We start from the raw sequence: 23450 nt of genomic DNA, 5'->3' as shown, positions 1-23450 counted from the left end.
AAAGCAGTAATCAGAGCAAAGGGTGGCTACTTTGAGGAATCTAAAATATAAGACATGTTTTCAGTTATTTCACACTTTTTTGTTAAGTACATAATTCCATATGTGTTCATTCATAGTTTTGATGCCTTCAGTGAGAATCTACAATGTAAATAGTCATGAAAATAAAGGCAACGCATTGAATGAGAAGGTGTGTCCAAACTTTTGGCCTGTACTGTATATATATAGTCTTTATGTTAAGCTAAGCCAACAGGCTCCAGCTTCATATTTAACGGACACCAAATGAGAGTGGCATCAATCTTCTCATCTAACTCTCGGCAAGAAAGCAAATACTGTATTTCGCAAAAAATGTCTAACTGTTTCATTAAAGGGAACAAATGTACCGGACTATCTTTGGACAAAGCCAGGCTAGCTTTTTCCCCCCTGTTTCCAGTCTTTACGCTATGCTAAGCTAACTCTAAAATCTTCTCATCTAACTCTTGGCAAAAAAAACAACAACCAATGTATTTCCCAAAATGTCGAACAATTCCTGCCCAGCTATAGTCATGCAAGATGACACGTAAACCTCCTCTCATCAAGCATACAACCTGTCCCACAATCAAGAGTAAGTCATAAGACAAAAGACCAAAATTGCTGGATAGGTTGATGTATTTATAACATACCAATATGATGACATCAGGTGGAGAATCCAGTTATATTTAGTATTTCTGCTACAAGAACTGTCCTTTCTCATGTCAAGAAAAGCACGTTTGTTTCTGTTCAAGCTGCACCGCGGCCATCTATCATGCTGGCAAGCAGAGGATTCACAGAGTGTGACAAGAAAGGTAATTTACCTCTAAAAAGGAAGCTGTGTGAAAGACACATTGAGGGTTACACCAGCCAGAGGAAAAAAAAGACTGAACAGAGCAGAAATCTTACCTCGGTCTTGACTGCATCATGCCCGTCCTCCTCCTTGTGCTCCACATCTAGAGAGAAGACAGCGACACAATGGATGGCCTAAATCATTCATAGCAGAGTGGAAATTGACCACATTGGTTATCCTTGTGTCTGCGTTAAACTGAAGTGGCCTTGCATTCATCAGTAACCCGCATAACACATTTATTAACCCAAATTGTTAGGCTCGCCCTCCACATCTTCCCATTAACTACGTGTTTGATCAAATTAAAGTCAAATTAATAAAACTGCCGAGAGATACTGGCTCGGGAAAACTCCTTATGCATGCTCAGAGTTTAAAATCGTCTGGGAGCTTTTGCGCTCAGGTACCATGTGTGGGGTTGATGCAACAGGCCAGGTTTACTTTGGCAAATGTCACACTTCTGACCTTATATCCCCCCTTCATGAGACACACAGCTGGTTGCTATTAGCATGGTCCCTCTCACGCCGCTGACACAGAGCCGTAAAGGCAACAATGTGCTGCTTCACTTGACTGTGACTCTGGGGCCGTATACTGTATAATCTCCCTGCCAATCTCCAAAGCCTCAACATGACAAAACATGAGTCTCTAGTGCAATAATGGGACATTAGGTCCAATATCATGGGCATAATCATGGACATTCTGTGTTAACCATACACTCTTACACTACCTATACTTAAGATCTGACATTGTAAATACTTTATGATCCCTAACCTGTTCACATTCTTATGATTCATACTGTTAACCTGATTTTGGCATTGTATATATTGTATCTATTTTGGATTTGCACCTTATTATGATTGCTATGTTAAACATTTTATTTATATTTACAAATTTTTTTGGTGGCATTTTTAGGCCTTTATTTGATAGGACAGCTTAGACATCCAGCTTTGTATTGCAACTGCTGCACAGCAATTTTCCTCGGGATAAATAACTTTTTATCTTATCTAGTCTTGCTGCAGTTAAGTACAACTGGATGGTGTAGAGATGTAGAAGCTGGTATATGTCTCCATAAAAATGGTGGTAGAGCCTACACAATTTGCCAATAAGACAATCTCACCTTAAGGTCCATTTAGTCTGTAGAAAATATGTAATGTTATAGGTTTAACTACCCAACAGTATAAAAAAGTAGCTAAAATTTGCTTCACCACTACCAGTTACAGTGTTTAAATGTTACATTCATGTAAATAATAATAATCTAGTAGTATATACGGTGCGGTCCCTAATCGATTCCGCTCTAATGGTAAGTACTTTTACTTGTAATGGAATATTTTTGAATTTAAGTATTTCTACTTTTAATTAGGTAAAGGACTAAATAGTTCTTCCAATGCTGATGTATTGTAAGGATTCAGAACTCGTGAATACTATCAGCAGTTTCATAGAAAGACTTAATATTTTCCACAGGAAAGAAAATGTCCATATAGGCTATACAGAGGAAGTTGCAAAACCAGAAGCGAGAGGTGCAGCAGCAGCAGGGTAAAGATCATCAAAAATAGCACAGAAAATATTTGGTGAAAGGTGCTCTGAAACCGCAGTCTAATAAAAATGTCTTGAACACAATAAAAGCTCCAGTTGGGATTTCCTATTAACTTGGCCATGATTTAAGATGCGGAGGTCCACAACAACAAGGCCATGTTATTCATTCTGTAACAGCAATGTTTTCCTGTGTTTAACAGAGCAGTGAGGGGTTAGCCAGGGAGCATGGATACCATCCAACTGAAACACCAAAGTTGCTTTCACACCTGAGCAGTTTGGTCTGTTTTAACCGAAACCTGGAGCGTTTTGTCGGATAGTCCGGTTTGTTTGGGGAGGTGTGAAAGCTCATTCTGACTTTGGTGCGGACCAAACAACCGAACTCTGGTCTGTAGGGCTGCAACTAACGATTATTTTCATAGTCGATTAATCTTTTGATTGTTTTCTCGATTAATCGATTACTTGTTTGGTCTCTAAAATGTCAGAAAATGTTGAAAAATGTGGATCAGTGTTTCCCAAAAGCACAAGATGACGTCCTCAAATGTCTTGTTTTGTCCACAACTCAAAGATATTCAGTTTACTGTCACAGAGGAGAGAAGAAACTAGAAAATATTTACATTTAAGAAGCTGGAATCAAAGAATTTGTATTACTCAAACCGACTAATCGATTATCAAAATAGTTGGCGATTAATTTAAGAGTTAATTGATTGATTAATCTTTGTAGCTCTACTGGTCTGCTTGAAAATGGGGGTCTCGGTTGCTTCTAAGTGCACTAGAGTTCGGTTTACTTTAGGTGAGAATATAATCCGACCCAAATAAAGGAAGTAACTACCTATAGGAAACAACTAACAGCACATTTACTAGCCTGCCATTTTAACCGTGCACACAATTTACAGATTTATATATGATTTAAGGGATGATAAACTCCAAATCCGTAACCTATTATGACCATACGTCGCTTGTCATCTGTGTGACAACACATCCTTATCTCTCTCTCATCAGGGCTCGCCCTCTCCTTCACTCGCTGTCGTGTCAGCTGCTCATACTGTTCGCTCAAGACGTTATAAATTTGGTATTGCTCCATTATTTCTGAGATAGATAGCTTTTTATTATTAGACTCAAGGTCCATTTAGAAAAACAAACATACAACACAATTAAGAAGGACAGATACAAAAGAACAGACACAAATAAAAAAACAAAACAGCCAGTATTCCCATGAGCACCGAACCTAGGGTCAGTCAGTTGTAAAATAACAGAGTTCCAAGAAGAATTAGATTTAGATATTATTAGATTCCTCAGTAAAGCAGAGAATGTATTGACTCCAGCTTGACAAAACAATTCAATTGCACTACACCACCTTGGTTTTCGGAGTAGTATGCGCAAACAATCATTATAAGCAACCTGTAGCTTATTGAAGCTTGCCTTTTTAAACTTGACCCGCAAGGGGGCGGTGTAAAAAGCATCACAATACGCTCTAACGAGGTTTATCTTGACAGTATCAGAACCGAATGAGAACTTCCTGGCGAGCATGTTTGCTTGTATATATAACACGCGGCGCTGCGGAGGCCAAAATCAGCTTCATCACAGAAGCTCAAAGCAACACCTCTGGTATTACTTTTACAATGTTAAATTTCAATGTCAGCGAGCATTTCTAAAAGTGCCCAGACTCTGGTAATGTGACACCAGCAGAGTATATACACATCATTTAAGCAGTTGTGCCTTAAATTAGCATGATGGCACAGCCTGACTAAACATGATTATCGGCTGAGTCGAAGCCCAAACACTATCGTAACACTTGAGCCCTGAGAGGCTAAGGACAACTTTTGATGGCATGTTGTCTGCACAACCAACACGGGCTTGTCAGTGAAGTACCCTACAGACCTGTCCAAACAATAGTCTGCTCTCTTAGCAGCCTCTTCAAGTTGGTTCCATGTGTAGCTGAGTCTTCTGCTCCTCCCTCCCCCTTGCTCTTTTTTTCCACCCCTCTCCCCTCTCCTGGTCTCCTGGTCCTCATCGGGAATAAGTGACTATATAACAAATCGGTGAGGCGGTGCACACTGCCAAGGTCATTGGGTTTGTGAGGGGAGCTGGCTAATGTTGCCCACAGAGAGTATACCTTGCCAGTTTGAGCGGGATCCAGCTCTCGTATTGCTAGAGCTCAGTTCCACTCCAGCCGGAGCTCAAATCCTTCCTGTGCCCTCCAGATGGATAACAGAAACCCTGTTTAGTGGACTATCGATCCACCACACTGCCCCCCACCAAGGACTTGCCTCCTTATGATGAATATATCAACGCTCCCTCTATTCAAACTTGTCAAGTAACAGGATTAATATCTCCCGGCATGTATAATGTCACTGTTTAGTGCATTTAAGGTAAATCAAGACATCATGCAGGTCCAACAGTGTGTGGTGTTTTTTGCAATTAAACTCTGGGCAGTACTTCTCAATGACGTAATCGGAATTAAAAGTCTGTGTTTTAGAGATTGCACATACTCACTCCTGCTGCTTTTTGCTCCACAGTCACCTGCTTCCAAAATCCTTTGTACCCAAGCCTGCTCACTAATCTGCAATATATTCAGTCTGCCTTTTACTTTTTGATGCCCTGTTTGAAAGAAATCCTTTAGTTTCAAAATGTTTTTTCAATGTGTCATAGGCATCAATTAGTACTGACAAACTGTCGCCAAACAGCAAATTTGCATGTGTGTGTGCAGCTTGCAAGCAACAAACTATCCAACCTGCACTATGTTCACACATTGCAACATGACTGCCACTGCCTGCCCGCAGCCTTGAAAGAAAAAATGAATACATGTCACTACTGCAGATCTTGAGGGACCTGCGGACCCCACACAGACCTTTTCTTTGGTGTTGTGGCTGAAACTGCTGACAATTTAGTTCCCTCTTTCTGCTGTTTGCTGCTTCTGTTAAAAATTAAAAGACACTTCCTGCATCTCAACAAAAGTTCTGACACTTTAAAACTGCATATTGTAACAAACTGGGTGACATGTCAGTGTTTTATAGACTTGTCTATTCATGCATATCGTATTATTTCTGATCTACATCACTACCTAGTCCACTAGGTACTAACTGTATATTGACTTTTCACTACATTCAAAATCTACACTGTCTATTCTGGTTAACTGTTATTACTGACCTATATCACTAACCAGACCACAATTTGCACTAACTGTATATCGACACTTCCTGCATCTCAACAAAAGTTATGACACTTTAAAACAGCATATTGTAACAAACTGGGTGACAGCTCAGCATTTACATAGACTGCCTATTCATGTATATTGCATTATAACTGATTCAACACCACTAACTAGATCCTAATTTGCACTAACTACATCTTAGCAGTGGTATAGACTGTCTATTAATGTATATTGTGTTATTACCATATCACTTTCACATATCCATCGTCTTACTTACACATCACTTTGCACCGGCTTTGTAATGCCTACTTTACCTGCACTTTATGTAGCCTTTTGTATTCTGTATTCGTGTATTGTATTGAACGTGAAACTGTATGTTGTCCTGCACGCTTATGCTTTTCTTGGCCAAGTCGCCGTTGCAGCTTAAACTTTATAGTCATGTTAAAGTTTCTTTGTGATTAAAAGTAGTGCAATTTATGTTTATAGTGAAGTTCTGTACCCCATTACTAACGAAGGGGGCTTTCACATCTGCCTCATTTAGTTTGGTTGAATCGCACTAGCGTTCATTTGGACAGGTGTGAATCCAGCAATCACGCTCGGGTTGGTCTGATGAGGTGGTCTGTCTCGGTACGCTTTCAAACAAACTCTGGAGCGGTTCGTTTGTAATGAGAATGTGATCCTACCTCGAACCGCCCCAACTATATGCACTCCGCAAGTCTGAGCTAAATGGATCCTGTCAAGCTCGCCTTCACTCACATTTCCGTTTTTTAAACCAGCCCCGGCTAAAGCTGGAGACCGACGCCGGCAGAGCAGAGCGAAGTCGAACAGACGTAATGCCGCTCGCGGAGCAATGTTTGAAAAAGTATTTAAATGAAATGAGCCTGTTATATGTAATGAAATATGTACTAGAACTGAACAGAGGACCTTATTCCTGTATTTACCTTCTTGCTCCCGCCCCAGACACATCTGATCAATAAGCACTTGTAGTGATGCATTTTGGTATGCTTGGATTTTTCTCCGTTTTGAAGCAAAACCGATCCAAGAGAGAAAACGCTCCAAGTTGACAAACTCATCAACTGATTCGGACCAGAGCAAATGAACTATAGGTGTGAATCTTACCAGCGATTTAATGTTAAACCTATGGTCAAAACAGAGGGAGAGATACTACCAAAACTTTAACACTTCCCATAATGCAACTCAATAGCATATTTGCATTAGACCCTCTCGGACTTGACCCTCTCAGACTTTGTAGAAGTTTTCACAGGCCGACCAATGCTCCCTCTAATAGAAAAATCCTCAGGTGTTAGTGTGATGAAGTGCCCCTTTAATACTGTTTGTGATCTGTCCCCTCTTATTAACTAAGCTATTAGCAAACTCATCTTATTAAAAGCATGATCTTTATGCAGATCATATAAAGCAGACTTTGAATGCACATTTAGTTTGTTGTCATGCCCTGTGTGTTGACCACTGTATCATACTAAAGCTGAGCAGCATTGGACCCAAACACAGATTAGGGAGCAGAGTTGCAGACCTGGTTCGGAAAACCAGTTTTGAGCCATTTACACCAAAAGCTAACAGAGTCATCCCAGATTTCTGCTTCAAAGGGAAGTAACAGATCCTAGATGGACAGATCAGCCAGGTGAATACAGAGTGCAGACTCAGTTTGTAAAGAGTTCTGGGCACAACGCCATCCACCTGGCAGAGCCCCCGACGGTGGAGGCGGCCACAACAGAGACCTGCCAGCACCCAACAGAGGCTTGTTGCCAGGAGACGAGTGACTCCGCCCCTGGCTTTATTGACTGCACTCCTCATCAAGGTCATAGCCGGTGTCTCTGAGGCCGAGAGAGGAACAAGAGAGACACGTGGCTCAGAGAGAGAGAGAGAGAGAGAGATGGGACTAAAAAGCAGAGAGTGAGGGGGGCGGCTAATTGATATTGGTAATCTCCATCTTGGACTGAAAACTACCTGTCAGCACCACTCTTTCCAAACAATGCCCCCCTGATTTATTTTATCTTTATATGCTACGGTTGTCTGCTGTTGCACTGTGGCAGATTCAGTTCTGTAGGACCAAAACTCAATTTACAGTAAAATGATTCCTTATGATACAAATGTGTACATTTTGCATTTAACATTATTTTACAAAAGTCAAGTAATGTCTTTTTTATAATTATCTTTTTTGGGTAGCAAACGAGTCATGCTTTCATTCCTGTTGTCTTCGTTACAAAATTCATATATATAGGCATTAAATAAGTGTTTTTATAATTGATTAATCTGCCGTTTATTGTCGTGATTAATCGTTTGGTCTATAAAATATAAGAAAATAGTGAAAACGGTAATCAATTAATCAGCTGGTTGTTTCAGCACTACACATAAATAAATAATTTGTGTGTGTGTGTGTGTGTGGGTGTGGGTGTGGGTGTGGGCAATTCATTTGTATTTTGTTCTATTCAAATGACACATTGTGATGGACTTTTAGTAGCTGAAACAATGTTTCCACAATTAGAGGTTTTGTGGGGGGGTCCACCTTCCTGTTTTGCTGCAGTATTTCAAAGATAAATTTAAAATATCAATTGGTTGTACATGTTTAAAGCATTTTTGTAAGCCCAACCGAGACGTTCAAAAGAAGTGAAATATAGCATGCATAATATTCAGTACAATATGTATGAGATGGATATCAATAGTATAAACATTATAATTATGATTTACACGCAGCAGCATGAATGCAACTCTTTTAGCCTCAGTGTTAGTAATCCTGGCGGTGGCAGGGCCATGCTCACTGTCTTGAGCTGCACAGACCCACTCAGTCCAACATCCATTTACAGTTCATTACTCAACATCTTGTTCTAGTCACACTAGGCACATGACTTTCCCTGCTGGATCCACAGAGAGCAGATCAAAAGATAGCCGAGCCGAACAAGCAGGAGCCAAAAACTCACATTTCGTTGGGCGCTCCAGTTTCCGCCTCCCTCGTTTCTTGTGCGGCGTTGTCAGGCTGTCGTCCTTGTCTTTCTCCGAGTCCTGGTCTTCCCGGCTAGGCAGGAATCCGTTCTCTGGGGACGGGCTCAGGCTCTGACCCTGGGAGCTGTCCTCTGCCCGGCAAGAGGAAGGATCTCTGGGGATCCCGTTCTCCACTTCCCTCTTCTCCTGTTTTGGGAAGCAGGCGTCGGACGTCCTGTCTCTGTGCCCGCCCACATCACCATTGTGGACCTGGGCCATGGACGGCCTACCCACCCCAGTGTAGATGTTGCCCACGCCCACACTGGCTTTGAGAGAGCCACAGCTATCGACCTGCAGGCAGGGGAAGAGGCGGTTGAAATGTTAACGTCCTGGCAATCTATTAGCTTTGCAGGTTGTTATTGCTGTAGGAGTATGTTACAGTTTGATGTTCTGAAGGTGTACAACAGTGTTGATCCTGCCAGCAGTTATGACATATCACTGGATGTACTATAGCTGGCAGCGCAATAAACAAAGGCTTTCAGGAAATACAACAAATCATCCAGCAGGCTTGAGAAAAGGTCACCACAGCTAGCAACAATAAAACAGCTGGCATTATTAGACTGAAGATAAACACTGTTTAGTCTCTGTTGGCTAAATGGGCTTTTTGACAAAAAATGAGAATGGAAGCATTCATCAATTTCCTATTAGATACGCTTAATTTCATCCCTGAAGCCTCCTCTGCTCTATCTTGACAGAATCAAACATGTGGCTCAACTTCTACACTTATTACTCAGTGAAGTATGGCATTTCCCATTTAGCTCTGTAAAACTACAGTTGTAAACTTCAGAGCTGTGCCAGTAAATCTGCTGTACAGCCATTAACCTGCAAGTGAGGAAGGGATTACATTAAAGTTCATCTGGTACACTTTTGCGCTTCCTCTAGTAGTGCATTCATGATTACAGCAGCACGGAAATATGTCAAGAATGTTGGCTGTTTGACAACAAAGTTTTTCACTCCGTCCAGTTTGGAACGCCCAGTTAAACTATTTCATTCTATGCAGAGGAGTGAATTCAAAGAGAGCTGACCTATCTTAAACTGCAGTTTGAGTAACAGTGGCAGGCATTCAGTTCTTACACCGTACCTAAAAAAAGCAGACCTTAGAAGATCAAGAAAAGATTTGTTTCAACTACACACATTTGAGGAAATGTGATAGTGTCTCTGCTCTTGCCTAAAAATAGCCATAAAATTACTTTCTCAGACAATCCCATTACTGGGTTACTGAGAGCAGAAAGTGGAGCAGGTCTTGTGAGATCAGACTGTCAACACTGATGAGAGCAGCGCTGAAGCTTTCATCTACTGTAGATGTAGGTACAGCAGTTCGCATTTAAGGCAGACAATAGCAACGCCTCAGGAGGCATGTGTCTTTCAGCAGACGGTATTTAACAAACACAAGATCCTGTCCTAGAAGCTAAGAGGTCAAATGTAATCTCATTATTGCTGATTGAATAGACTAGCTTTGAAGTGACCCAAATACATTAAAACGTGTGTAATGAATGCAACGCAAATTATGCAGTACAGAGATGCAAAATAAACCTACAAAAAAATAAATAAAGTCGTACCGTATTGTAAAACAGAGCTACATCGAGCCAATGTTGGTTTTTAAGCATTCCTGGCAAGCCGCAAAACTCTAAATGACTTCATCATTGTAGTAACTGAGAACAAATTAACTGTAAATGTTAAACAGTTGCACTCATTCAAACTGCGGCGCTCCAGTAAATCTGTTTGACACGATGAATGAAAACAACAAATCCACAGCTGAGGCATTATTATTCTCACTTAATTCATAACTGGAAAAAGAGGTTGTGGCGCGTGTGAGTTTAGGCAGACAGACACAAACAGAAAATCAAACACGTGCACAAACTCAGGCAATATGCTCTCTCACACACACACACACACACACACACACACACACACACACACACACAACACACATCTGTTGCTGAAAGAATTACGCAACAGATTAGTGACCCAGTGAACTACATGTGGCCCCTGCCAGAGGTCAGAGGTCACAGTTAGTAAATCAGGCAGACAGGCAGACAAAATAAAACACTGGCTATCAAATCCAACTTACTGCTGCAGCATTACAACTTACACATAATTGGTTTAATGCATACTATGTTTAATAAGCCGTTAAAGCTACACTAATCAATATTTCCATATTAACAATAGATCAAATGACCAATCATCAAATGTATTATACGAATGTATGTGAAAACATCACTTGTATTGACAATCCCACAGATAATTATCATCCAACTATTAAGTTCCCTCAACTCTACAGACCATTTTGGCTTCTTTCAGGTCATTGTTTTGGTTTTGCAGCACTTTATTGATCCCACAGGGAATTAGGTGTCAATATTATGTTATGAATTGAGTGCAGATTCAGTGCTTAAAACATGTAACCAGCTGAGCATTTTTTAACCTCCTTCAGACAAGCAGGAGGCCCTGAATCTTACAGCCTGGATCCACGATAGCAAAGAGCAGCAAGGTCAGTTAATATGTAAAATATATCATAATATATATATGAGTTGAATGAATAAATGCTTTACTTTGGTTGCCATTGTCATTCATCATTTTCTATGAGGACCTACTTGACCCTGTCCTGATGTCTGTGTACTTAATGGGCTTAAGGCTATTGATATAGCACCATAAACAGCTATTTACCAGCATTGCGTGTTAATTTTAATAATTGAAAACAAATTCCCTATAGCCAGTATATCAGATCTGCAAGTACATTTTCATTTATTCAGACAAAAATAACGACGACGAAATACGAAATACCTATGTGACTGGAGTGTCTGACACATGTGGTCAATCCCCCACAGCTGTAAAAACAATTGCTAAGCCACCCTGATTCTGAGTATAGCTACTGGTAGTACCACTCAGCTGCTTTAAATACACACTGACACAAACCTGCATGTCCCTCCCTGCCATATAATATCCGTTTTGTTGACTCACACTGTGAGAATTAATTAACATGATTTTAAAAGCACAGCTTTATGCAAATGATAACATCTCAAGGGAAAAAATACCCAGATACATGTTGGCCCAAGTCATTTATCATTATCATTATAATCAGGGCTTTTAAAGGGATACTTCACCGATTTAGCATTGAGCTTTGTATCAGTAGAAACCTGGTAGTATTTTCGAATGACCGTGCTTCTCTCCCTCATGTCCCCCTGAGACGAGAGATCTCTGTATTGTGGGTCTGGAAAAAAGCCTCTGATGATGCAAAAAATTTTGTTTTCCGTCATCGGAGCCATTTCTGCCCAGAGGCAATGGACTACAGCCAGTAGTAGGAGCTACTTCCGCATGTTTTCAACCAGCCCATAGGGGGTTGGACCGTCGTCTTTATCTGAACATTGCCGAAGCAAAACGAGCGTCAGCTCCGCTAAACAAGCTCTGTCTTTTTAGCAGAAAACTTTTACAACAATTATGTGCATTTAAACTACCGCACATGTGTACCACCGTGGTACATTGATATAGATCGGAGAATATGCAGGACGCTTTATTACAGACGGAATACTCCACACACTACGCGAGCTTCGCCTGCTACGGAGACCAGCACCTCAGCTTTCGGTGTCGCCCGATGGCGCTAGCCGTGGAAAGGGACCTCGACAGCGGTTTGGTGGAAAGCTAACGCTAGCCGGCCACCTGTTCAATCAATCCTGCTTGCAAGTGTCCGCTCATTAGAAAACAAACTGGACTACATCCAACTGCAACGAAACTCCCAACGCGAGTTCAGAGACTGCTGTGTTTTTGTTGTTGTGGAAACATTGCTGAATAACAGTGTACTGGACTATCCAGCTACCAGGCCTGCTAGACCTGCTGTGTCGCCGGATAAAACTCGTAAAGGTGGGCTGTGTTAACACGGACTGGTGCAGGAATGGGGTGCTTGTATCCAACTAACTGCTAACTACTGGTGGAGTTTGTGACTGTTAAATGCCGACCTTTCTAGCTACATTCCACGCAAATTCAATGGGTGTGTTTATACTCTGTGTTTACAGCCCACCAAGCGCTAATGCTAGCATGTGTTAGCTGAACTTTACGGAGCCTATACTGTGTGTGCACTAAATGTAGCGTTAGTTTTGTATGTTGTTTTTATATAATGTCGTTTTTATATATTTTAAATGTGTAACACCACTTGAGCCACGGTGAAATGTTGTTTCGTGTATATGGTTGAAATGACAATAAAACACAATAGACTTGACTCAGTTGACTGCCTCTCTGTAAGCTGTAGGCGTGGCTTGGGGTGGTCTCGTAGTGAAGCGAAGCAAGTGCATTCTGGGATTTGGGGTCTTTCATCCACATGAGCTAAAAACACATTTTATGGCTTTTCTCGGCCTAGAAGGCACCAATTTCTAAAAAATTCTACTACATAAGTGACCCAATTTAAAGGTGCTCTAAGTGATGTGACGCGTTTTTTAGGCTACAACATTTTTTGTCACATATAGCAAACATCTCCTCACTATCCGCGAGCTGCTTGTCCCCTGAACACACTGTAAAAAAACGTGGTTTTGTAGACAGCCCAGGCTCCACAAACGGCAACAAAAACAAGCCACGCCAACCTACACAACGAACCATAACAAACAGCCATACATACTGACTCACCTCAAAACATCCAGCCTATCACTGCATGAAGTGGGCGTGAATGTCCGTATGTCGCTTTTAAAAAGTTACAAACGCAGACTCTGCAATTCCTGTCGGAAAGGTTGATCTGACAAGCACTTTGAAGGATACTGAGGGCATTTTTACTCCAACCAAAGTGCTTATCGGATTGGTCAAACGGCCTCTGAAACACCCTCCCACGTTTTCTCCCATGTTTTCTGCAATCCGACATTCACAGTCTCTTTTCATGCAGTGATTGGCCAGCTGGAGGTAATCAAGGTTTGAACTTCTCTCTAAAGCTGTCTTTTTTCATCTATTTCAGTCACCTTTCATGTTTAATTTATGCATGTGACACGATGAATGCTTTCCAGTCAAGATTGTCTGAAAATATGTGATTCTTTGCCTTTCATTTGACATGAATGAAACATATGATATAGTTCTTATCAAGCACGCTCCAGACTTAACCCATTTAGACCAGCATGGGACACTAATACCCTTTACTAAGACCCAGGCTAAAGAAATTGCAGTGCAGGTTTATTCAATTTATGTTGCTGTGCTCAGGAACAAGCTGATATCTAATCTTGACAATGAGCAATATATTCCAATATATTGGAAAACTGATCACTGTAAAAAAATATGCATGGATGGATGTAGTTGTAAAATGTCAGATCACCACTCACTGGAAACTGCTTGCGCTTTCTTCCAGGCTTGCCAACTTTACAAGAGGCACTACTTTTAGCCGACTTCTCCTCTGTCATCAGGTCCATGTCCAGTAGTGTGCTTTCACCCTGTCAATAAAAAGCAACACATCATGATTTAGACTCAGAATACTATAATAATCAGAGCCATTATCTGTGGGAATGTCAAATTTACATTTCAGGCCTGGTTGCACATAAGCATCTTTCCAGGTTATCAAAGCCTGTATTTGTGCTTACAGTGAACTAAGTGGCGGTTTCACCTCAGCCAAAGATGCAGCAGCTGTTACACTAGATCTGCAGGACACACACAAAACAGCACCACACTGAAACACTTGAAAATTTGGAGGGGACCTGCAGCGGGTCCTTGAGTGTCTTTGGCTGAGTGGACAATGAGACAGATAGAAATTGAATGGCACGCTCCTTTGAACCATACTGAAGTGAAAGCTCCACAGACACAGCGCTGACCTTCCACAGACAATCCCCCTCTTGACACCGTTACAAAGACGTCGAATGGCCCCCACCCTCCCCTGCTACAATTTCCCTTTGATTAATAAAACTGTCTACCCCCATGAACAAAGCCCCATGTGCGCCACCACCAAGTACCCCTGGGGTTGATGAGAGAAAAGATGATCTTAATGTAGATGCTTTGAGTTTCATTATTGACTGAATAGGACCACCAGCACCAGGTCTGAATGCAAATGAGATTGCAAGGCCATTTCTGACAGCTACAGTGGGGGGTGGAGGGCTGGGTCCTTATTAAATTCCTTCATTGAATGTGAGATTCCCTCAAAGATAAATAAGTTCTCTACACTGTAAGGCATCCTGCAACCGAGTTCCTCTGCTGACTTGTCGTTAAGTACTTTTATTTTAATGTTAGGTACTGTGGGATAACATGATAGAAGATTACTGTAAATTGACTTTGTCCTTGCATAATGGATAGTGTTAAATACAGCAAGCTAATTCAGTAACGACTTAATTACAGAGAAAAAAAATAGGGGAGATCAAGGGCAGGTGCAACACCTTTAATTCCTCCAATAAGAAGATATCGTCTTCCTGCTGTAGAAAATTATCTTAAACTATCTGCAAACAAGTCTAAATTGCAATTAAATACAATACAAAACCAATGCTGCTGTTTCTAAGGTCAAAATGAATTTGGAACATCATGTTTTAAACCAACATGGAGGAGAAGTCCGTAAATTGCATAGATATATGTGAGATTCCGGTGTCACACTGAGATCTGTGATCCGTCAGATTCTGTGACGTGAATGGGTCAACAATAAAAAAAAAAAAAGATCAAATATTGACAGGTTGAAATAATGTATCTGTGCTATTAAAATGTACCACCCTATGTAAATATTATGAGGTTAGCATCTGTGGACAGCTATCAAAATGTGTAACTAAACATATCTAAATACTAAATACAATGTCTAAATACAATGTCTGACAATTGTTTTTTACAACTGCAACAGTATATTATTAGTATTATAGTAATTATTATTAGTATTTTGGTCTTACACAAGTCCATGTGGGTTGTTCACTTGTGTGTGCACGACACAATAAATAACAAAACTAACTAACTAGCTAACTAACTAACTAGAGAGTCACTTCTTTTGGTAAGAGCAATAAAAATATTTTGACATAGTAAACATACAACCAAAATTCCAGATCACACAATCTGACGGGTCAAAGTATACATTGTAACACCGGCCAGGGACCTTTCTGTGAACCTGTGCACATCCCCTGTTAAATATTTTTGCAAGTCCTGCACAATACTGTGCAGCTTTCCAACTCTCAACAGTTATACTTTACATGTTTGGTTATAGTATTTTAATATTGTTTTCATATTTTTATTGTACGTTTTTCTGTCTATATTTATGTTCTTGACTGTTGTAGTACTTTGCTTTTATTTTCGTATTGCCTCTTAATGTGTTTATTGTATGCACCAAACACAAAGGCAAATTCCTTGTATGTGAAACTTACTTGGTAATAAACCTCATTCTTTCTTGTGACATCCCATCACCTTCCTTTCTCTGTCCATTGAAGGCAAAAATACCATAATAAAACATTCTTAAAACACTGGACTGAAGCTGCAGAGCTTACAGACCTACCCTTTTAAATCATTTAAAAGATAGAGGAGGTTAATAAACATAGGCAGGAATTTCAAAGGTCAGGCCATGTTACGTCCTGAGAGTGTTGGAATAAATCCATCAACCATTAGTGTCCCAGATAAGCGGATTTGCATAAAGAGATAGATGTGATCAGAGTAACTGATGCTGTGATTAATGGGCACAGGGTTATAATTGATGAATATCGCTGAAAAAAATCATATCATATTCATCAATGAATCTTTGCATAAAGATACTGAGGTTACCACCGAGTCTTTAGAAAGGTTTTTTTAAATGTAGATATTGATGCTTTTGTGAGAGAATGTGTTTTGCGGACTGTGCCGGGTTTATTGTGTGATTACTAATAGAGAGCCTGGTGCTTCGGTCTTTTCCTTACAGGGCGGCAGAATTTGCATAGATAATAGCACGTTTTGAGTGCAGCCTGGTGTGCAGGCTCATTTGGGAACCACTTATATGGATGACACAATTCAGTGGTGCCTGGCTATCTCTGCAGGAACAGCCTACATACACCACGCCGTTCATCCAATTCCCAGCCCAAGTGCTTAGGCACACTGAATGGAAATAACACGCCATTTTCACACATATTTCACCCTCATATTTTCTGTACAAAAAAAACAACAGAAAAGCCTGAAATATGATTTGTTGTTGCCTCGAGTGAACCCTACATTGTCAATATTCTCTGCACTATTTCCATCTGGGTAGCCGGTTATTTAAGGCAACGTCTGTTGCCAGGCAACAAGACTAAGGGCAGTACTGTGTAATGGGAAAGTAGAGGAAGAGGATAGATCCCCCCCTAGTAAAAAAGCTGGAGAGCCATTCCAGCTCCAGCTCAACCTAAACCAGCCAACGCCCACGTCACCAACCACCATTACAACAGTGAATGTCACATAATTCAGCTGCATCTCACCACAGCCGCCTCAAGTGATGCTGCTATCGCTGCCTCTGTGTGAGCATCAGTGATGCTGCAGTTACGCACAGACTGTAATAATGAGTCTGTCTGCATCTTGAAAGGTGACATGGCACTCCACATGCTGCTAGATTCTAAAGTAAAGTAGTGTTTATTCTTCAATAAACAGGAGGAATTAATGCAACTTCAGTAAGTCGTAAGATTGCAAAGATCACTAAGGCTTGACAGATTGATTATTTTATTCATTCATAAAATTGGGAACGGTTTTAATGGGCTTTGACCTGAAGTGACTGTACAAACGTCATTGCTCTTATTTCAGGGCTCCATCAATGTAAGATCAAAGTAATAACACTAACAAACTATAGACTGAAAAAAAACGCACCCATTCATTAATGCATGCACACATACTCATTTAAAAAAAAAAGTACAGCATGACTTTTAGTATTTAGTGTATATATATACTAAATACTAAAAGGCACACTGTACTACATCATTGGTGCTTATGCACAGGAGTGACTAATCTCCTTTTTTAAATCTGGTGAGTTTGAGGGCTTTCAAAAAAATTGCATTTTGAAGTGATGGAGACTCAAATTAATCAACAGCTTAGCTCAAGGGATTCAAATAGCCAAAACATGACTGAATGAACTCTTTGAACCCACTGGCTATAAAGTTGAGAAATCCTGAGTCATTCAGCAACATACCATGCTTCAGAGGAGTCTCATAAATACCTGAAGTGAGATTCCTGAGGCACACTTTTATATTTCACACGTGTTTCTTACCATTCTGTTTCCAGGTGAATCAGTGTAGCCTGAGCCTTTAAATGCAGTGGTGTTGGTGACAGTGTTGGACGGCATCATCAAGAGTCTATGGGTGATATCTAATAATGGGGGCGATGTAGATGAGGTGAAAATAAACTCAAAGGTACAAAAAAAGAGATGATCCTTCTTCTTTCCGCTCTCCTGGAAGATAAAGAACAAAAAGTGACAATCAACTTGTTCATTAGATACACTTTAGCTTAGCATTAGTGTTGTGATGCAGGTGAGCAGAGTTTCATGTTGCAGTGACACCTTTTGTGGATATTTACTTAAATCAGTTTGGTTAAATTTATCTTTCTGTCATAACGAGGCTCTTTTTGAGCATCAGCTTTCCTTTGTTGAGTGCACGTCATGTTTAGGAACCACACAGGCTTCTATGGACAGCTACTCACGCCTATAGGGCCTATAGACCACTTTTTTGTGTAACACCACATGCATGTATGGGTGTACAGTTGTCGACATTACATGGTTATACTGCTACTATGCGCCAAATAACCTGAATAACGCTGCTAAACAAATCCAGGATGATTATCTTTTTTTAATTATTATTATTAATATTTCATTTCACCTTAAGTGTCTGTTACCTTAAAGTTACTCTAGCAGTCAGCCATGCGCACTGAGTTACACTGTTGCACTCGTGGAAATGAAGCCTACCTACAAAAAAAAAAAAAAAATCATAACCCTTAATATCTAGCCTATATTCATATAGGATGTCTTTCATTTCCTCCAAGTCAAGATTAATGACAGCCGGTTGTGATTAATTTAAAAGGTCTAATAGACTGTTGAAAATCTTCGCATCTAAAAAATAATTGCAGGCAACAACCAGAACGTGTTATCTTAAAAAAAATAATTTATTGTTGGGCCACACAGGCGTTTAATGTCACCGCATTTCCACGCACATGAAGCCACAACCAGGTCGTACGTTTTACATTACTGCGATCGGCTGACTTACATGTATCATTCAGTGTGCCTATGCGTTAAAATTGCAAAGTTTTAGACGTCTTTACAGCAGGGGAAGTCTGCAATATGACCCACGGGATTGTGGCTCTTTTACAGGCCACGGCCACTCAATTATAAATCCCCGTTATATTTTTTTAATGAGGCCAATGTTTTCAGGAGCCACGGTCCCGGTTCTGTGCTGTAGCCTAAATTCGGTCAAGTTCAAGTGCACATCGCGATGTCCACTCAGCACATCTGCAAAAAGCAAACCCTAAATCGCTATTTCCCCCATTTCCATCGAGCGCCTTCCGCTCTCGGGGCTTTCACGTTTTTGTTCACATACTGTAAAGGTTACCCTTCCTGCGCGGTTAGTAGTGCCGGGTTAAACGGATTTAAATGCGTGAATCGCTGTGTGTTCGTTACCCGATTTTCCCAGTCCCAGGCCTGACCCTTTTTGTCTCGCTTGCTCCCGGAGCCTCCTTCCTCTTCTCTCCCCGTCCTCCACCTCCCCAGCCGGCCAGCTCTCTTGCAGTTGTACCGCTCTCACTGCAGGGGCCTGCAGACTGTCTGTTGGCTGCCACAGGGTCCTAAAGACTGCCTCTGCCATAGTGTGCAGAGGGGGCAAAGGTGGTGTAGACCCCCCCTAATACACACATCTAGATTTCTTATTGATAACTTCCTCTCAGAAACCCAGTGGCACTGCTGAAATGCCATAATTTTTTTTATTGATTTATTATTTTTTCTTAATTTTTGGGGCCAATGTCATATTTATTTGACATATTTCAAAAGTGATACCGACAGTAAATGCAGGGATAAAACAAAGGTCCAATACATAGACTGTAAAAAAAATGTTTGCGGGCCTGAAAAGTTTAGCCAATGTGCACCTTAAACCTAAACCTGCATTCTATCTCATTTCCAGCAGAGGGTGAATCCACTGGTTGCAAAAAGAAGTCTATGGAAAATCCTACTTCTCACTTGATTTATTACCTTAATAAACATTTTCCTAATGGGTTAATGGCCTAAATCGCTAGTTTCAAGTCTATTTCAATACAGCATTTTGCGAAATGATGGTCCTATTCATTTTTAAATTGACAATAAAGCAGGGGGTGCTTTAGGGCGTGGCTACATGCTGACCTGTCAATCAGGACAGAGGCTTAGCAATCCTTGTCCATTAAAATAGACCTGAACTTGTTTTGGGGTGTTTTTGTCTTAAACTTAGACCCTCTCACTGTTTGTTTTCACTCATCAGTTAGTTTGAACATTTAGTCGCCTAAAAATGTTCAGTCTTGTTCAGTGTTCTGCCAGTCAAGCTAGGTGGCTACTGCTAGCGTTAGCCCGTAACTTAAGGGAAAGTTTGTAGATTTTCTGTACTGCTGTACATGCAGATGAATGGCGGAAGTACTCGGAGGTCCCTGTTACCCGCCGGTAAATCCCTACTAGATCACTCACTTCAGAAGGTTTGGAAATCGGCAACTTTCTCCCTTTTGCATTCAGCTTAGCATATTGCCACTTCCATGCCTAATGTTTAAACTTATTACACCAGATAGTGGCCCAGGAGCCCCCCAAGTACCACTCTGGCCCCTTTGATGTGACCTCAAGGCAAAAATAAACACTAGACCTGTGTGCAAAGACAATTGCCCTTTTCTCATGTTCACCCCTTCCCCTTAGAGAGATTTGGTTCATGTTGATTTTATTCCTTGTTGCCAATATAGAGGCTAAGCAGCGCCAACCCCGGCCTGTTTGGGGCATGGGAAAAAATTTGACCCCCCCTTCATACATGTGTATTTCATTGTCAAACAACAGTCCACGTCAGCTATGTGTAAACCTAAGAGGGAATTGTGTAAACTAAAAACTAAAGTAGTTTACAATTTTTATGTTTCTAAAATGATATTTGCATGGTGCATATGTGCGCATGTACAGTAATAATTAATATACAATTAACTAAAACTAGAATAACTGAAAGGCAAGTTTTAATACACTGAGCAGCTTTAATCTGTGCATAAATTATACAAGTTCAACACACACAAAGTCATTTTATTTAAATGTTGACAAAATGAACACAGGAACCTGAGGAGACTTTCCCATTTTTAATTTGCTGCATTTATGGGCCCCCTGGTGGCTGTGGGGCCCTAAGCAGCCATGTAATTAGCTGATGCCTCAGGCCAGCTTTGAGGCCTATTGAAGCTAAACATATGCTTTCTACAGTTATTGTTCTCATAATACTACATTGCATATTTAATTCTTGACCTTAGTGTCAACTTTTAATCTAATGTCTCTTCCACAGTACACGATTACTGTGTTAGTACTCAGTTTATGTACTGTTGTGTTGGCACAGATGTTTGAGTTCATACAGTGTCATTAAGGGCTCTACGTCGCTGACATTTGCACAAACCTCTTACTTTTGCTCCACGTCGGTTACATTTGTACACTTTTGACAAACCTTTGTCATTCAAATTTGTTTGCTTTTCAGATATTTCTATATTGTTCGATGTACTCTTTGGCTGCCGTGACACCTGATATATGTTCAGGGATAAAGTACAGTGTCCTCTTATCCTATCTCGCGTTGAATTGATGGTTTTCTCAGCAGACATTTTTACTTATTAAACACAGCTGTAACTAATAACATTGTTTATTGCTGCGTTGCGTTGCATGAATTGCTGGAACGGAACCATCATTAATGTTATTAGCAACACCTGTGCTTTTCCTGCCATGACAAGTAAAAATGTCTGCAGTGTTTGATAATTCAGATTAATACGATAAAGAGTGCTCCGATCAAGATTAAAGCGAGCAACACTTATTCAGAAAGTAAAACAATATGAGAACAAAACAATAGTAAAAGATGGAAAGACTTGGTAATGCTGCTCATCAAGTAAACATGTTAGCCAAATACAAAATAATGTTACTGTCAGTATAGCAGGACACTTTGTTGAAATTGTGCGATGCAAGTTTAACTTGAATTTTTCAAACATGCATGAAGAGACAAGTTTATGCCTTGAATCATGCTATGTCAAATTCAACTTAAATCCTTTTGTTTCTCCAGTATTGTTATCGCTTCATAAGAATGTAACACATTTATTTAAAAAATGTTCAGCTTCCAAAAGAGGTATGATGACAAAAGAAGTTTGGCAACTACTATTCTGTCCTGTCCAAGAGTTGTCTCCTCTCACAAAACTAAAATGGCAATGATATTCAGCTGTTGATAACGGCCGAGGTGCCATTGAGCAAGGCACCGAACCTCTAACTGGTCGGGGCGCTGTGCTCCATTAACTCCTTATTATCTCTCCACATTTGATGCATGTGTTAATAAAGAAAAGTAACAAAATTAGAAAAATAATTTCTCCAAGGGGACAAATAAAAGTATAGTATATAAAAGTGAGGGATGCAAACACTGTCATAGTGGTGATTTTGCACAATTTTGCTGTGTAACAACAACATAATGACACTGTACTACAAAAAAAAAAAAAAAAAACGTGCAGTCTCACAGACTTTATCCTCTGAGCAGGATCAAAATCTAGCACATCTTCATTTCATTTCTTAGTTTGCAGCTAGAACAAGATATCAAATCTCTTATCACATTCATTCCAATAACCCTACTACAGCCTACCGCTGCAATTAACACTTATCCTATACACACCCACTAGTCGGAGACCCAGTGAGATAACTGTTGCAAATGTAGGAGGGTTAAAGGCTCACAGAACAGTTCTGTGTAAGGCAGATTGAGCTCTCTTTAAGGACAACAAGAGAGAGTTAGGAAATGTGTGTGCAGCAGGCGGATGTGGTTCACTGATTTGGAAGCTGCGGCGTCTCCTCTTTCTAATAGAGTCAGTGGCACCGAGTGGTTCATCTTAGGTCAGCAGCCTCAGCAGCAGCACCGTCTGCTACTGGCTGGTGAAAAATCTTGGTCTCCTAGAAACCCACAGAGGAGGATGCTGATAGTGACACTTAAAGTGTCTCAACCTCATTTCACCTGTATAGTTTTTGTCATTGCGGTTGCCTGAAGCAACAGAAAAGAGGCCAGGTTTTGATTTAGGTTTGTAGGTGAAGCAGGAAAGGGCATCCTTTTATGTCTGACCTGTTGGGAGGAAGTGTTTACACATTTTGTGTTTAATAGAAGCTGATAAAGAGGAAGCTTGTGAAGGACAAGTCGGGCACAAGAGGCACAGTGTGATTTAAGGGTTTTATTTACCTCAGTGTCCATAAGAAACAAACCATTTTAACTAGAATGTGAGCACATTTGCTCTTTTTCTAGCTTATTTTGAGCTGAGGTCTCAATCAGAAATCACTCTGCAGACACACAGATTGAAACACTTATATCTGGCCAGACAATGAACACAAAAAGGGCATTGGGGGAACATACAATACCTCGCTGCTGAAAGAATGACTCTGGTATTAAAGTAAAAGTATCAATACAACAATGCATAGATACTCCATTACAAGTCCTATATTCAGAATTACTTACACTATACAAACAAAGTACTCATTATGCAGCAAAATGTCTGTTTCCAGAGTATTATATTATTATAGAAATTTGAGTATTGGAAAGAAATTATTGATGCATTATTGTGTAAGCAGCATTTTATTGTAGCTGGTCAATATTGAGCTAAATTTAGCTACTTTACTGTACTGTATATAAAGTACTTCTGGATAGTTTAATCAATAACATTGCAACTTAATTATGTATTTGTTTGATTTTGTTATATAAATATATGTATATAAAATACACTATTCCATAGTTTAGCTACCATGACATAGACTAAAAAAGTCCAATATTTCCTGCTGAAAAGAAGTGAAGTAGAAGTTAAGAAAAGGAAAATATTGAGTAT

At 40.3% G+C, this 23450-nt stretch overlaps 1 protein-coding gene across 5 annotated transcripts in view; it reads right to left on the bottom strand.

Annotated features, from left to right (window-relative positions):
* The window catches only part of dnmt3ab (DNA (cytosine-5-)-methyltransferase 3 alpha b), a 45704-nt gene extending 26531 nt beyond the window's left edge, over positions 1 to 19173 (bottom strand). For 3 of the 5 annotated variants that reach the window (XM_028565352.1, XM_028565355.1, XM_028565356.1), the window contains exons 1-5: positions 19051 to 19172; positions 17653 to 17832; positions 13823 to 13930; positions 8474 to 8825; positions 916 to 962 (exon numbers count right to left, since the gene is read on the bottom strand). In XM_028565352.1, coding sequence (XP_028421153.1) covers positions 916 to 962; positions 8474 to 8825; positions 13823 to 13930; positions 17653 to 17730 — 585 coding nt within the window. In that variant the 5' untranslated portion in view covers positions 17731 to 17832; positions 19051 to 19172. Of the gene's footprint in view, positions 1 to 915; positions 963 to 8473; positions 8826 to 13822; positions 13931 to 17652; positions 17833 to 19050 lie in introns of all 5 variants that reach the window. The other 2 variants (XM_028565354.1, XM_028565357.1) reach the window with 2 other exon arrangements.
* Positions 19174 to 23450: the final 4277 nt, after the last annotated feature.

This window comes from Perca flavescens, chromosome 20 (assembly GCF_004354835.1).
Source record: "Perca flavescens isolate YP-PL-M2 chromosome 20, PFLA_1.0, whole genome shotgun sequence".
NCBI lineage: Eukaryota > Metazoa > Chordata > Actinopteri > Perciformes > Percidae > Perca > Perca flavescens.
Note: the sequence above shows the minus strand (reverse complement) of the source record. Positions and strands in the feature narration are given on the sequence as shown.